This window comes from Camelus dromedarius, chromosome 1, assembly GCF_036321535.1.
Source record: "Camelus dromedarius isolate mCamDro1 chromosome 1, mCamDro1.pat, whole genome shotgun sequence".
Classification (NCBI taxonomy): Eukaryota; Metazoa; Chordata; class Mammalia; order Artiodactyla; family Camelidae; genus Camelus; species Camelus dromedarius.
The window spans coordinates 11,663,212-11,678,799 of NC_087436.1; the positions used below are offsets into that span (position 1 = coordinate 11,663,212).

The 15,588-nt window shown below is 38.3% G+C and overlaps 1 protein-coding gene across 2 annotated transcripts in view; it reads left to right on the forward strand.

Annotated features, from left to right (window-relative positions):
- KLHL2 (kelch like family member 2) overlaps positions 1-12,380 on the forward strand; it is a 113,497-nt gene extending 101,117 nt beyond the window's left edge. For both annotated transcript variants that reach the window (XM_031464136.2, XM_064487777.1), the window contains exons 10-15: positions 4,623-4,820; positions 5,195-5,296; positions 6,488-6,616; positions 7,259-7,399; positions 9,939-10,082; positions 11,265-12,380. In XM_031464136.2, coding sequence (XP_031319996.2) covers positions 4,623-4,820; positions 5,195-5,296; positions 6,488-6,616; positions 7,259-7,399; positions 9,939-10,082; positions 11,265-11,293 — 743 coding nt within the window. In that variant the 3' untranslated portion in view covers positions 11,294-12,380. The remainder of the gene's footprint in view (positions 1-4,622; positions 4,821-5,194; positions 5,297-6,487; positions 6,617-7,258; positions 7,400-9,938; positions 10,083-11,264) is intronic.
- The last annotated feature ends 3,208 nt before the right edge of the window (positions 12,381-15,588 follow it).

The following is a 15,588-nucleotide window of genomic DNA, read 5'->3' on the forward strand; positions in this document are numbered from 1 at the left end:
CAGTTCTTGTTGGTGAACCTGGCTAGAGGTTTGTTGATTTTTTTTTTATCTTTTCTAAAAACCACCTCTTAGTTTTATTGATCTTTTCTATTGTTTTTTGATCTTCATTTTATTTCCTCTGTGATCTTTATTATATTCCTTTCTTCTGCTGACATTGTGTTTTGTTTGTTCTTCTTCTAATTCTTTTAGGTGGTAGGTGAGGTTGTTTATTTGAGATTTTTCTTGTTTCTCGAGGAAGACCTGTATGGCTATGAAATTCTCTCTTAGAACCTCTTTTGCCACATCCCATAGATTTTGTAAGGTTATGTTTTCATTGTTTGTCTTGAGATACTTTCTTATTTCTTATTTGATTGCTGACTGATTTTTTTTTTAGTAGCATGTTTTTGGTCTCCACGTGTTTGTTTTATTCCCATTTTTCTTCCTATGGTTGATTTCTGGTTTCATACCATTGTGGTCAGAAAACATGCTGGACATAATCTGTTTTCTTACATTTGTTGACATTTGTCTTGTGACCTAGTATATGGTCTTTCCTAGAGAACGTTCCATGTGTGTTCCATGTGTTGTCTGGTTTTTCTTTGAGTGTAATGTCCTGTAGATACTAATTAAGGCCTGTTGTTCTATTTTGCCATTTAAGACCTCTGTTTCCTTTTTGATTTTTTTTTTGTCTGGAAGATCTGTTCATTGATATCAGTGGGTTGTTAAATTTTCCCACTGTTTTGTATTCTTGTCAATTTCTCCCTTTGTTTTTTTAGTATTTATTTTATATATTTAGGTGCTCCTATATTGAGTACATATATGTCAGTGAGTGTAATATCCTCTTCTTATATTGGTCCCTTTATCATTATGTAATGTCCTTCTTTGTTTTTCTTTATAACCTTTGTTTTAAAGTCCATTTTGTCTGATACGAATATTGTTACCCGTGCTTTCTTGTTACTTCCATTTGAATGAAATATCTTTTACCATCTTCTCACTTTGAATCTGTGTGTCTTTCACCCTGAAGTGAGTCTCTTGTAGGCAGCATGTTGTAATTTCTTGTTTTTTAATCCAATCTGCCACTGTGGAATATTTAATCCATTGACAATTAAGGTAATTATTCACAAATATGTGCTTATTGCCATTTTATTTTCCAGTTGATTTTGTAGTTCTTCTTTGTTCATGTCTTCTATTTTCCCTCTTGTTGTTTGATAGTTTTCTTATGTATTGTGCTTGAGTTCCTTTCTTCTTGTTTTTTTGTGAATCTGTGGTATATTTCTGATTGATTACCCTGTTTTTCAAGTATATTGATCTGTAACTGTATCTGCTTGCTTTATAGTCTGATAGTCATATAAGTTCAAACACATTCTAAAAGATCTATAATTTTTACTCCCCTCCCCCATACTTTGTGATTTTGATGTCCTGTTTTACATCTTCATGTTTATCCTTTTGCTGTTAATTATAGTTATAATCACTTTTACAAAATTTTTTGATTTTTTTTTTAATATATGTACTGACTTATTTAAGTGATCTTCAATTCTCTTACACACTTGCTTTTCCTATTGTGATTTTCCTTTTCCTATAGATTCGTACTTCTTTTTAGAGAAGACCTCTCACTGTTTCTTTTAGGGTTTAGTTTAGTATCATTGAATTCTTTTAGTTTTTGCTTGTCTCAGAAATTCTTTCTCCTATTCTAAATGATAACCTTGCTGGGTAGGGAATCCTAGGTTGCAGGTTCTTCCCTTGCCACTGCCTTCTAGCCTGCAGAGTTTCTGCAGAGAAATCAGCTGATAACCTTATGAGGGTTCACTTGTAACTGACTTCTTTCCTCTGCCCTGATTGCTAAGAAACTAGCATTCGCCCCCTCGTTGCAAGCCAACTCCAGGTCACTCTAGGCCTTCTCTCTGTCCCAGTTGACCTTCCAGCAGTAAGGAGGCTCCCCAGGATGTGCACCTGCCAGTGTGGACCTTTCCTCCTTCACAGATACTTCCCAGGGATGCCCTGCCCTGAATCACCAGATCTAAGTGTTTGACTAGCTCAACATTTCATCTGAGAGATGCCAGTGCCGCCGTGAATGTTTTTTTTCCCCATCCTACCTGGTTACATGGAGATCTTTCTTGCAGCTTCGGTTGCAAAAGAGATCTTCTGCCAGTTTCTAGCTGGTTTTTCTGTGAGATTTATTCCACATGTAGATGTATTTTTGATGTGTTTGTTGGGACAAGTGAGCTCCATGTCTTCCTACTCTGCCATCTTGATCCTCCTTTCTTACATTTCATTTAGTTGTTGTATTTTCTTAGTCTGTTCTGATCTGTGACAGTTCCTCAGTCTTTTCCTGTCTTTCATGCCCTCGATTCTTTTAATGAGCACTTGGTCAGGTATTTTGAAGAATGTCTCAGTTTTGGGTTTAATATTTTCTCATCATTAGATTGGGGTAATTATGATTATTTCTGGTGACTTTAACCTTGGTCACTTGAAAAAGGTAGTGTCTGCCAGGTTTCTCAGCTATAATAAAATTTATATATATATTTTTAAAATATATATATATTTATTTATTTAAAGTTGTCTTTTTCTCTTTTTTTCAAAGAATCTTCGTTTTTGTTTGTTTTTTGGTTTTTTGTGTGTGTGGTGGGGGGTAAATTAGATTTATTTATTTACTTACTTACTTAATGGAGGTCCTAGGGATTGAACCCAGGACCTTGTGCATGCTAAGCACACACTCTACCACTGAGGTATACCCTCCACCCAAATTATATTTTTAAAGTATGAGTTTTTTCTAGTACTTTTACAGTTTTATTTTTTATATTTATATAAAAAACATCTGGACTTAATTTTGATGAAAGAAGATGTGGATTTTTTTTTTAATGGCTAGCCAGTTGTTATAACACCTTTTATTGTCCAGTCTACCTGTATCCACTCATTTTAAGTGCTGCTTTATTATATAGTAAATTTCTAAATGTACTAGATTTTATTCTGAATTTTTTGTTCTGGTCCATTGACTTGTCTTGCCTCATGCATTAAAACAGAACAGTTTTAATTATTGTGCTGTATTATACATGATGGGACTTGTTACAGGACTAGTGATAGGACTTAATCTGTTGGTGGATATTTAACATTTTCTTATGGTTCTGCATGCTGCCTGCTGTGTCACTGCTCACTGTCCCCAGGCCCTCCCAGGAGATCTGCCACATCCCCTGCTGTCGAGGGTCCTCAGGAAATCCAATGGTTACCCTAAATTATTTGCTAGTTCTCTGCCTAGTTAAATTGGCCATTGCCCACAGCTCTCCTCACATACTCTGGATTTTCCAGAGTATAGCTTGACTATTCATTTCCTGACTGAACCAGAAACCTAGCTGCCAATACAGTCCACTTCATCTGAACTGCAGGGTCTTCACGCCATATGAAAGACTGCACATCCATATGAATTTTGGGGGCAGGGTTGGGGGATAGAGCACCAGAGGGTAAGACATTGGGGAGTAGTGGTACATGCTTGCCTGATGACATCATACGAAACATTGTGTTAGTCAGACACTTGGAACTGGTGATTCCTGTACTCCCAGTGGGATTCAGGGAACTGTGAGTCACAGGGCCTGCCCTCTAGCTGGGGCAGTGACATAAATGTTATAGAATTTAAGAACAATAAAAGTTTCAACAGTTTAAAGCAATGATATTGCAAACTACATAAGATTTTTTAGCCTTAAAGTAGGTGTTATTTGCTATAGGGGATTAGGAGTTAGCGGTAGTCCCTTCAGGACTAGTGCGGGGAAGGCCTCCTAGAGCATGTGGAACTCTCACTGGGGTGTGCAACTGGAAGGGGCTCTTCTTAGATCAGGACAGCAGCATGAGAAAACTCAGGAACATGAAGGGTGGTGGAGGCCCCGAGTCTGGCAGCCTAGTTTCTCCGTCCAGATATCCTCAAGCATCCCAGAGTTAGCCCCGGGGCCAGCAAACTTTTTCTTAAAGGACCAGACACTAAGTATATGTGGCTTTGTGGGTTATCGGTCTCTGTCACAACTCATCAAGTGCCGCTGTAGTCAAAAGCAGCCTCAGACACTACATAATGAATGGGTGGGGCTGTGTTTCAATAAATCTTTATTTATGGGCCCTGAAATTTTAATTTTATATGACTTCTTATGCATCACAAAATGTTCTTTTTCTTGATTGCTTTTCAACCATTTAAAACCGTAAAAAATGTAAAAACCTCAATGAGGTTCTACAAAAATAGTCTGCTGGCTATAATTTACCAACCCCTGATTTAGCCCACTAACATGATAAACTGAGAGCCTGTTGTGCAAATTAAGTATAAACATATGGAGTAAAGGTCCAAAATTGAAAGCCCTGGGAGATGTGTACAGGTTCAAGTAGCTGGAAAATATTGGCCCATTGTTTAAGTCTACAAATAAGTATTTGAAAAAGCCAAAGTCAAAATAGTACCTCAGCCTATGCCATTGCATAATTCAGTAATAGAAAGGAACACAAGTTAGTCATTGTATATTGACTAAATTGCTAATGAGTAGGGCCCATTCAGTCAGGCTTCTCCTGAGGGGAGCTTATATTCTGACAGCAGCAGAAGGCTTACTGGGATGCAGACTTTAGGTGATGGCAGCAGCTGGGTCATGTGCACATCATTAATGGCTGTATTTCTTTTGCAGGGATGGTCTACATGGCTGGACTCGTTTTTGCTGTTGGTGGCTTTAATGGCTCCTTGAGGGTCCGCACTGTAGATTCCTACGACCCCGTGAAAGATCAGTGGACCAGCGTTGCTAACATGCGGGACCGGAGAAGCACTCTGGGGGCTGCTGTACTGAATGGACTGTTATATGCTGTGGGAGGCTTTGACGGGAGTACAGGCAATTTCCTTTCATCCTTTCTACATTTCTGTAAGAGTTAACGTAGCAGTCACATTTATGGAACAAGTCCTGGCAAATTAGGACACATTAGAGTATTTTAACATGTATTTTAAAGACAAGTTTAAATTTTCCATCCAGAATTCCTTTAAATGACATGAGAGTGCTGAGTATGTAACTTTTCTTCCCCATGCTTCAGTATCAGATATCTTCTGAACTTTAAAAAGCCAATAAATGTCAGTAGCTTGGGTAGGAACTGTCTGGAAGAGAAGCCATTCCTGTTTATCATGCAGTTGGATTTTAGCCCAATTTAATGTGGCTGAATATGTAAGGAACCCAAGGAGGAGGTGAAGCCCTCTGTGCCGTGTTCCCTGCAGGTCTGTCCTCCGTGGAGGCGTACAACATCAAGTCTAACGAGTGGTTCCACGTGGCCCCGATGAACACGAGGAGGAGCAGTGTGGGCGTCGGTGTCGTTGGAGGTACGGCTGGCCTCCTGGTTGTTAGGAGTGGTTCTTCCCGGTCACCTGGACACCAGCTTTCTAAATGGGCAAGGAAGTGATCATTTAAAGAGAGAAAGTAGTGGTTATTGTAAAATATTCGTTATCCTTTTTTTGAAATCGGCTCGTCTGTATACTAACCTATATAAAGCAGCCCACCCTCTGGCCTCTCCTTCCCCCTTCCCCGTAACCTACATAAAACTAACTCCTCTTAATACTGTGGTTTGGGGAACAAACCGGATGACACGAATATGAAATTTTACATTTGAAGAACGGCTGTTTAACATTTAAGGGATGGGTTGCCACAGTTCTTTATTTATATCCTACCTTGTCCCCCCCTTAAGAAAGGCTGTAAGTATGATTTTTTTAGTGTGATTTTTTTTTTAATTGTTTGAATAACTTTGTGTGTTCCCACTCCCCTCCCCAAGGTGGGTATAATCCTCTGCACTGACTTTTTTTAGCAGCTTTACTGAGATAGACTCCACATACCATATCATTGACTTGTTTAAAGTGTACAATCCAGTGTACATGTATGCAATTCATGTTAAATCATTTTTATTACCCCAAAAAGCAGCCCTACTCCCTTGACTGTCACCCCCTTCCTCCCAGCCCTCAACAAACACTACTCTACTTTCTATCCCTGTATAAATTTTCCACTGACGGACATTTCATATTAATGAAATCATACAGTATATGGTCCTTTGTGACTGGCTTCTTTGACTTGGCGTAATGTTTTCAAGGTTCATTCATGCTGTAGCATTTACCAGTACCTCATTTCTTTTTGTTGCCAAATAATATTTCATGGTATACTGGTGCTAATTCTTGATTTAACTTTTTTTTTCAATTTACTGAGGTAACTTTGATATTTAATTTGATTTTCCAGGATGTTGTGCCGTTACCAAATAGTGTTACCCAAAGGCATAATGAGTGTCCTTTCTGTTCTGTCAGTCAGATGAACGTGTTAAATTAGTATCACCGTATATGTCCCACAGATCTTCTTAATGTGACTGGATAACTCCACCTCTCACCATTAGATAAGATTTTAGTAGTTTGTAAAAACCAGTAACGCTTTAAAGGGAAACTCTGCTACCATAAAGGAAAAATATATTCTTTTCTGATTTGCAAAAAAACAGCTTTTTATGAACCTGACTCTCCTTGTGGTTCCGTGGCTAGGCCTGCTGTACGCTGTCGGGGGCTACGATGGCGCGTCGCGTCAGTGTCTCAGCACGGTGGAGTGCTACAGCGCCGCGGCCAACGAGTGGACCTACATCGCGGAGATGAGCACCCGGCGCAGCGGGGCCGGTGAGTGGGACCGCGGGCAGCGCCTGGAGCACGGAGATTATGGAAGACAATTAAACAGTGATTTGTTGGCATCTTTTAATGTTTTCGGAAAATATGTCCTGATTCTAGTGACACTGTTAAAATGTCTTTTGAATTATGCGTGTAGAGTAGTAGACTGCTGCATTTAAATTTCACTTCGTAAAATTTCTGAAGTGCCGTGTTAAAGACCTCTTTCCTGTTTCATTTCATTATTTATATTGTTTGGCATTGCGTTTACTTTTTTGTTTCTAGTGCTTATTGGGGAACTTGCTTAATAATCAGCTCTTTTGAGAGCCATTTCTTACACATTTTTTGCTTTAATACTTGTTTGCTTTTATCATGAAAGCTGTTTTCAGAAGGGTTATATTAAAGGACTTCCCTCTCTGTTTTCAGCTGCATTTTATTTTTATTCTATTTGACATGCTTCTTTTTTAGAACAGTAGTTCTTATTGAGATTCTTAAGTGGAATTCTATTCATTTTCATTTCTTAGGTTTTACACTTGAATATTGACTTACTATGAATAATCATTTCAGAAGTTTTATTTGAAAGTCATTTGAATAAACCCTAATATGTTATAAATTTCTTGTCCCCTTTACTATACTTTGGTTCTTTGTGTTTTACAGGTGTTGGTGTGTTAAACAACTTATTGTATGCTGTAGGGGGTCATGATGGCCCTCTAGTACGAAAAAGTGTCGAAGTGTATGATCCTGCCACCAACTCATGGAGACAGGTTGCAGATATGAACATGTGCAGGAGAAATGCAGGTATTTGTCTAGTTTATGATTGTGAAATTTATGTTGAATTCTATTTAAAGTTTTACTAGTATCACTGTGTATTTCCATTGTTCTTTTACTGATCTGAGTTTCCCTAATAGACTTGCTCTTTAAAGGCAGAAACTTTCGTAATAATCTTATATAGTGAATGCCTAGCTTAGTGTCTGCAGCATAGCACGTTGATGAGATCCTTCAGTTAACTTATAACTTCTGTTAGAGGCTGCTTTTTGGTAATGATCATATAAACTAAATTAGAGGAGGAACCCTCTTTATTTGATACTTGAATTCATCCATTCTCAGCACAAACCTTTTTGAGTCCCTACCAGGTAGCATGTTCTGGAGCCCAGTTCTCAAGGCATTTAGCCTAGTTGAGTAAATATTTATACCAGATTAAGAAGCTGGTTGTTAATCTGAATCTGGAGGGGAAGCCTGAAGAAGGTAACTCCAATTTAATACAGTTAAGGATTTCTAGAAAATGGAAAAGCTAAAACAACAACAGTAATTTTAAGAAAGCTGAGGTCTTCAAGATTAGGGAACTAACTGCTTAAAAAGAAGATATATGGAAGGGAAATAGAAATGGAAAATGGATTCAGGATAGCTAGGTACTGATTTTGGGAAATGCTAGTCTTCCTGGAAACACCGTTATCTTCATGCCAGTTCTCATAATCCAAAATAAATTCCTGGTGATTCTCAAACTCACTGTGCACCATTGGATGGTGTTGCAGGATGCACCCTCCATTCCCCCAGAAACAGATCTCCTTAATTTCTCTTTAATTTCAATGTGATCACTAAGGGAGACTAAGTATGTAGGACTGCAAGAACTCCCACTGCAGAACAGAATATATAGTTCATCCTACTAGACCTTCCATCTCACACAGTCAGCTGTGCTTGGTGAAGTACTAAAACCCCCTCAACTATGGATAGTCCAGAACCATGGAAAAACCCACACGTCTGGTCCCTAAGTCGAATTAAGTGCTTGTCTCCAGCACGTGAATTTAGAAAAGCGTATGGGTATGTGCTTCCTGGATTAGGGAATTTAGTTGCAGTTTGAACTTTCATTATTACTTTCTTATAGATTATTCCAATTTTATTTTTTCTCTACCCTTGTTTTACTGTTTTCAAATCAAAATTAGCTCACTTCTTCCAGCCAGCAGAATAAGGAGATAATTTGTGTATGTAGAGCTATTGTCATCCCACTCTTGCTTTTCAGGTGCTTGAATTACCTTTAAATGATACGAGTTTGCTTCCTGTCAAGAGGCTAGAATAGTAACACATTTGAGTTTGAGGAGAGAAGATCTGCTCTGTTTGCATAGAAGCCACTGTTGCTGGTGCACTTTAAATGCTGTATAGAGATTGGGCTCATTGTTTTATACTAGAAATCTGCAAGCACCTGTTAATTGTGTTAGCAAAACTGTCTACAGAACTCCAGGGACCACTGTGCGGGCAGCATCCTTCTGGATGTTTTGTTTAATGCTAGTTCATAAAAAGCTCTGAATCTTGTTTAAAATTATTAAATATGCTTTTTAAAAAATAAATTGAAATAAAGAGCTGTTAAAAGGTGTTTGCCTTTTCAGTCAGCAGTTTCCTTTGTAAAATTTACGTTAAGAGAACTGTTGCACAAGTATGCAAAAATGTGTGTAAGAGGGATCTTTGTTCATTGCAACATCATTGATGAGAGCAAAAAAACTGAAACTAACTTGAAACCCATCAGTAAAAGACAAATAAATTATGGTATTATCATGAATGGAATACTATCCAGGCATTAAAAATTATGTAGATCTGTATTTATTAACTTGGGGAAATCTCCAAGGTATGTATTGTTTAGTGGGAGTGAGTAAAAAGTAGCATGTGTAACATGTGTACTGTGAGCTACTCTGGGGTTAAAAAAAAGGAGTGTCTTGAGTATATATGCGTCCTGCAAGAGTAGAGATCAGAATTTCAATTATCAGGATTCTGAGTGATATAGGACTAGCGGTAGTCTTTTTTTTTTATACTTTTCTAGATGTTTTTAATTTTTTCCAACCCCCCCATGTTATTCTATTAATAATGAAATAAATAATACTGTTCTCCCCTTTTAAAGGAGCTAAAATAGATAATCAGTCAGTTTGATTAAAATTTAGAATCATTTTTACCTTCTACTATATATAGTAGAAGGTGAAATATATATATATTTATTTCCTTAGCATTCCCTTAGAAGCTGACTTTGGAAGAGTTTCTACTTCTTCGACTTTTAATTTTCTTTTTTTTTTTTTAATAAAGTAGAAAGTAAAATAGTTTCTAACCTGTAAAGTAAGGTTACTGTGAAGGTTAAATGAAATAATGCGTATATAAAGCAACTATGGCGTAAGTGACATGGGTAGGACCTTACAGTAGGTTTTTATTAAGGAATTCTTTCTGGGCTCCCCATCTTCTCTTCTTGCCTCTTCCAAGGAAGTAAGTGTCTCCTGATCACCTCATCAGACACTTACAGAGATATTTGTATTCATCCAAATTCTTAAAATAATTATTCTCTCTCTGTAATTTTTTAAAGGAGTTTGTGCAGTAAATGGTCTGTTATATGTCGTTGGAGGGGATGATGGTTCCTGTAACTTGGCATCGGTAGAATATTATAACCCAACGACTGATAAATGGACAGTTGTGTCATCTTGTATGAGCACAGGGAGAAGTTACGCAGGTAATAATCTTCAGTTTTCTCACAGTCTTCTATTGTAACACAAAAAGATTATATCATTATAATTTTTACATGAAGAGCATTTTATGTCAGGAAAGAGTCTTTTCTCAAAGTATATTTTATTTCTCATTCTCAAATTAATAAGTATAGGATATGTGTATCCTGAAATAAAACACAAGTATTCTTCTGTCATTGTGCAGTCATTTGTGTTCAAACTCACAAATCTTCCCAGTGTAGAATCATCATAAAATGTAATATGGCTAAACTAACATCTGTATGCAGTGGTGTGGAATTCACTACGTGGCAAGCCTTTAATTACTCTGACATCCATAAGATACAACCCCTACAACGTCTGCCCCAGATGGGCTCCATGTGTTAGTATTACAGTGAGGCTGCAGAGTCCTTTTCTTCCTTAAGCACAGCACGGATTGAATTATAAAATACCATTTTGGTCCATTCTTTTAGTAAGAGAAATGATAATACTCCTAATAAATACAACACTGAGTCTTTAAAATTGTAAGTTGCTTATTAATTATTCTGATGATACATATTTATATTGCTTTAATATTAGAATGTTTCAGTGACATTCTAATATTGATCCAACAGTGGAGAAAAAAGAAGTTTATACTAATTAGCCATCACTGTTCTTTATGTATCATCCAAAACAGCACCTAGTAGAATATATACAGTAGGATCCCAGAATAGCATTCCTAAAAATTACGTGAATTTTTTTAAACAGCTTCATTGAGATATAATTGACATAGAATAAGTAGCATATATTTAAAGTGAACAGTTTTATTAGTTTTGACATATGTACATAACCATGAAACCACCACCACAATCAACATAATGAATATTCATCACTCTCAAAAGTTTCTTTGTACCCCTTTGAGTATTAGGTGGATTTTAGTATTTCCTGAGTGAAATTGTTTTCCCTTAATTGTAACTGTGAAGAACAAGAGACTAGTTCAAATAGTCCGATGTAGTTTTGGGCCGTGATTTTTAAACAAAGATTTCATTGTCGTTTAGATGAAAATGATAGTAGGGCAAAAGAAAGAGATTTTGAAACATCATGATCTGTTCAGCCCCTGTTACTTAAGTAATAGAATAAAAAATTCCATATTTTCTCAGAGATACAGAATGCTTCCTGTGACTTCTGTCTTATTTCTTCATTTCTTTGTTCAGGAGTCACAGTTATTGATAAACCATTATGAGCCCGAAGGACATTTTTGGCATATTTACACATGAGAAGCAGGCTTCAACAAGTACTTCTGAAGTGACTGAGAGTCGAGCACTTCTCCACTTGTAGCTGCACTGTGAGTCTCCGCAGAAGGTAAGATCATCTGCCTTTATAGGCCTCAGATACTGAAGATTATTTTTGGTAGATGCACCGCGTAGGCTTTCTCTGCAATGAGCAGCAGCTGACTGAATTTTAATAAGAAACTTGGACTGCAGGATTGTTCTGCAGTCTTTGGACAACAGTTGCTTTCATAAAGACTAGTTAATCCACCTTGAATGACTATGGATTATTTTTTGAAGGGGGATAAAGTAATTTGTGTTCCTGTAAAACTAAATTTCCTCTTTATTCCTTCTCTTGAAAATCTGTATACACAAGAACTGAAAATCTTTGAACAGGTATTAAAATCTTATGTACGTATACAAACTAATTGAGGGATAAAACTGTTTGCTTTTATAAAATGTTTGATTACATGAGTATAATAATTTGTGTGCATATAAATGTGTGTCTATATGCTTTCCTTTAAATATGTTTGAAAAGATGTTTGAAACTTGATTATACTATTTATAATTGGCACAGTACTTTGAATTATGCCAGTACTACATTGTAAAACAGAGTTGTATTTTTTGATATTTAACAATGCTTAACACTTTAAAATGCCACTTCTGAGGAATGAATACGGTGTGACACACTTGAATACATGTGTGATGCCAAACTTTTTTAAAATATAAATTATGCTTATTTATTATTTTCTTTGGTTTAATCTTGGTCATGTTTTGGTGTGTATTTTTAATTTTTTTCTTAAAGTAACACTTCGGCATGAACATTACTGCAGGTTTTTGATGAATACAATGAATGTATGGAATTCAACTGAATTTGCATGGTCTTAAGAATTTTTTCTGTGTGAATAAATTTAGCTGCTATTAACAGAAGAGAGAACTTTCTGTCAGTAGCTATGTGCGTTGATCAGATACAATTTTTCTGAGATGTTCAATTAATCTCACTTTAAAAATGACCAAAACATGTCTTTCTTGAATTAACTTTGAATAAAAGTTTGTATATTATTTGCTTCACGTTGTCCTTGATTTTTATCTATTTAGTTGCCTGCTCACTTTTTGTGTTCTTTTATAAAATTTGCATTTGCTAACTTCATAAATCAATATTTTGAATTTGTTGCTCAAGTAACCTACAAGGCAAGTCTGTTAAATCAGTAACTGAAGGCACTGAAAACTGTTTTCCAAGAAGAAGCTACCTCAACTTCTTCAAGTTGAGCAAAGTCAAGGCAAAAGTCTCCCAAGGACTGGTGAAATTTAAAGTTATTGTGTTCTTCTATCCCTGATATGGGCAGGACACAAAATAAAACAACTAGCATGGGCCAAAAGGAAAGTCAAAGTGAAAATACCTACTGTAAAGCAACTGAGAAATAAATTACCGTTTTGATACCAAATAAAAAGAATTAAGGAAATAGGGGTGAGGTGGCCAGCTGAGGGGCTGGACGTGAGAGGGGTGAAGGGATGTGGTGGCTGCTCCTCAGGAATTTAACAGCTAGGCATGAGCTGTTGCCAGAATAGTCGATAATCAAGAGAAAAGAAGTACACCTGTAGCAAAAAGTTCTGTTTAGCTAGTGTATTCACATTTAAACATAGAATATATTTAATGCCATATATATATATATATAAAATTCCATTATAAGTGGAAATATAAAGAATTTAATCAAAAAGAAAAAGCCTGTGTTCACCGTATGAAAGCATGAATTTCTGCATTAGCGTAGCTCCAAGAACACCCATTCTCAGCAAACATGTTGAAGATCTAATAAACTTGGAGCACTGCTAGCTGCTTCTGACAGTGGCACCAAGAAAAATGTATCATTACTTTTCCTAATCACTTTTAAACACTAATGTTCCATGAAACTCTCCATGAATCTGTCAATTAAAGATTTATCTAAAATTTTTTGAAGCCTTTCTTAAAATACAATCTCTTAGAGTAATCAAGTCTTAAATACTTAGCACATCAGATACCTCTTTGTCTTTTCTTTCTTTGAAGATTTGACCGCTATACCATAAAACAGCTTGCCAGGGTTTGTCAGTAGCTAGAGTCATAACTGAGATTTCAGAGCTTTGAATATACCCTCCGAATATACACTTTCAGGCATATAAAAGTGTTCCTGACTTGTCCTATTATTGTACAAAAATAGAGAGGTCAGAAGTCTTAGAAATCCTGTCAGGGACACAGCATGCAGTGTGAACAAAGTTCAAGGCTAAATCTGTGTGTACTGTGAAGCAACTCTGCTGCCTGCCTCACTTGGCTCTGCACCTTCTTGATTGAAAGCAGAGATGGTGTTAAGGTGGATGGTGTGTCTACTTTCAGTTCCCCTCTTGTTCCTTACGGACTCTGGCAGATGATTCCTGTTTTTTTTTTTTTTTAATTATCACCCCTTGTAAGACAGCATGAGGACCCTGGTATTTATAATCTCAGCTGCTGATGAGTTATGAGACTTTTATTAGCATAAGGGTAGAATAACATAACACAGCGATGTGCTAATAAGCCTGCCTTTTCTTTCAAGTGTGGACTTGAGCAAATTGCCTCCTACTGACTTGTCTGGCTGCCAGCGTCTCATTTTGGAGAGGAGGCTACGTGGGAAAATGGAATCACACTTTGAATCAAGTTTCTGGCTTTCAGGACTCCAAGGGGAAAAGCAGTTCAATCTACAGGAATCAGATGGCTCTTGAGTTTGCCTCCCCCTCTGTCAATTGCTAGCTGTGACTTTAAACACATTTTTTTCATCTTTGACCCTTCGTCTTATCTAAAATGGCAACAGTAGTGTCTCTGTCACTTGCAAGGTTATTGAGGAGTTTGAACAGAATGATGTATGTTAGTGTGCTTGAAATACAGAAGACCCTCTGTAAATTACCACTATTGTCGCAGTTCACTGAACCATTTCTTCATTGTAAGGAAATAAGTGAGTTGAGCTTATTTCTGTAGTTTTGCAGCCATATCTATTTCCGCTCAGCTCTAAATCTTTGAGATTTAAAATAACTTGACCCCTTCACATACATACACCTGCTCTGGTATAAAAAATGTATCTACTGTGGTAGGATTTTACGTCAGAATAATCAACGTAGTATTATTGAGCACTTGCTGTATTTCAGACACCGTGCAAAGGGCACATACACGATCATATTATTGTCACAACAAACATCATTATAATACCTGTTTTACAGAGGTACTAGATAAAACTTAGAGAAGTAAGTTATCTAAGAGCAAACTGCTGAGTGACAAAGCCTGGCAGGTCTGACCCCGCAGTGCAAGCTCTTAACACTGGTTGACGGAGGGCAGCAGGTTTGGGCAGAGGGAAAAGTGGGCTGCGGCACAGTCATATCCAGGACCCCAGCCAGTATGGGCGGGTGTCTAGAGCCAGGCTGGCCAAGCAAAGGAGTGGCTTTCCTGTCATGATACTTTATAAAGAAAGTGGGTGTCAAACAAATGGGACAGACGAATGGGTAGAGGTCACTGGACCTGACGAGACACATCCTTCAAGCAGGGGCTTCCTAAAGCAGATGGTACCTGAATCGATGGGTGGGGGAGGAGCTGCTGGCCCCTTATTGCAGGCAGGAGAGCCAGTCTTAGCATAGCCCTGAGAAACGACAGCATCCTGTATATATAAAGTGCCTTCAACTAGACCGAGTGGTACCCTCTTAAGCGAAAGCTTAAATTCGTATGTGACTCCCATCCGTGCACACTCCAGGGCGGGAGGCGGCCGAGCCCAGCTGCAGGTCTGCTGTCGCGACCAGGCTCTCCTAACCCGAAGCCTCGGCTTCCCGTCCGCAAGTGGAGGCGGGCTGCATTTGAAGTTCCCCAAGTCCCATGTACAGGTAGAGGTTATCAAGGGGTACTAGGGCTGCGGACCGGAAAGAGGGTGGTCTAAACCCGGGGCGCACCAGCAGGAAGGGTGATCTGTGAACACAGCGAGCGCGGCGACCGAAGAACCCACGCTCCACAGCCTCCCGGATCGCGCAGGAGCCTGGGGGCGGGGCCGAGGTTGCTAGGCGACACCTCGCGGTCTCACGTCCGTCCTCCTCTGCAGGCCGCGCGCTCCCGCCCATAGGCTCCTCGGCGCTGCTACTGGCCGGTCGCCTAGCTCTCACGATCCTCACTCCATCCGCGCAGCCAATGGCCTCGCAGCCAGTGCTCCGGTCTCTTGAGTCACACGATGCCGTCAGCCGCACGGACCAATCACAGCGCCTGGAAGGCGGGGCAGGGCACTCACAAGCC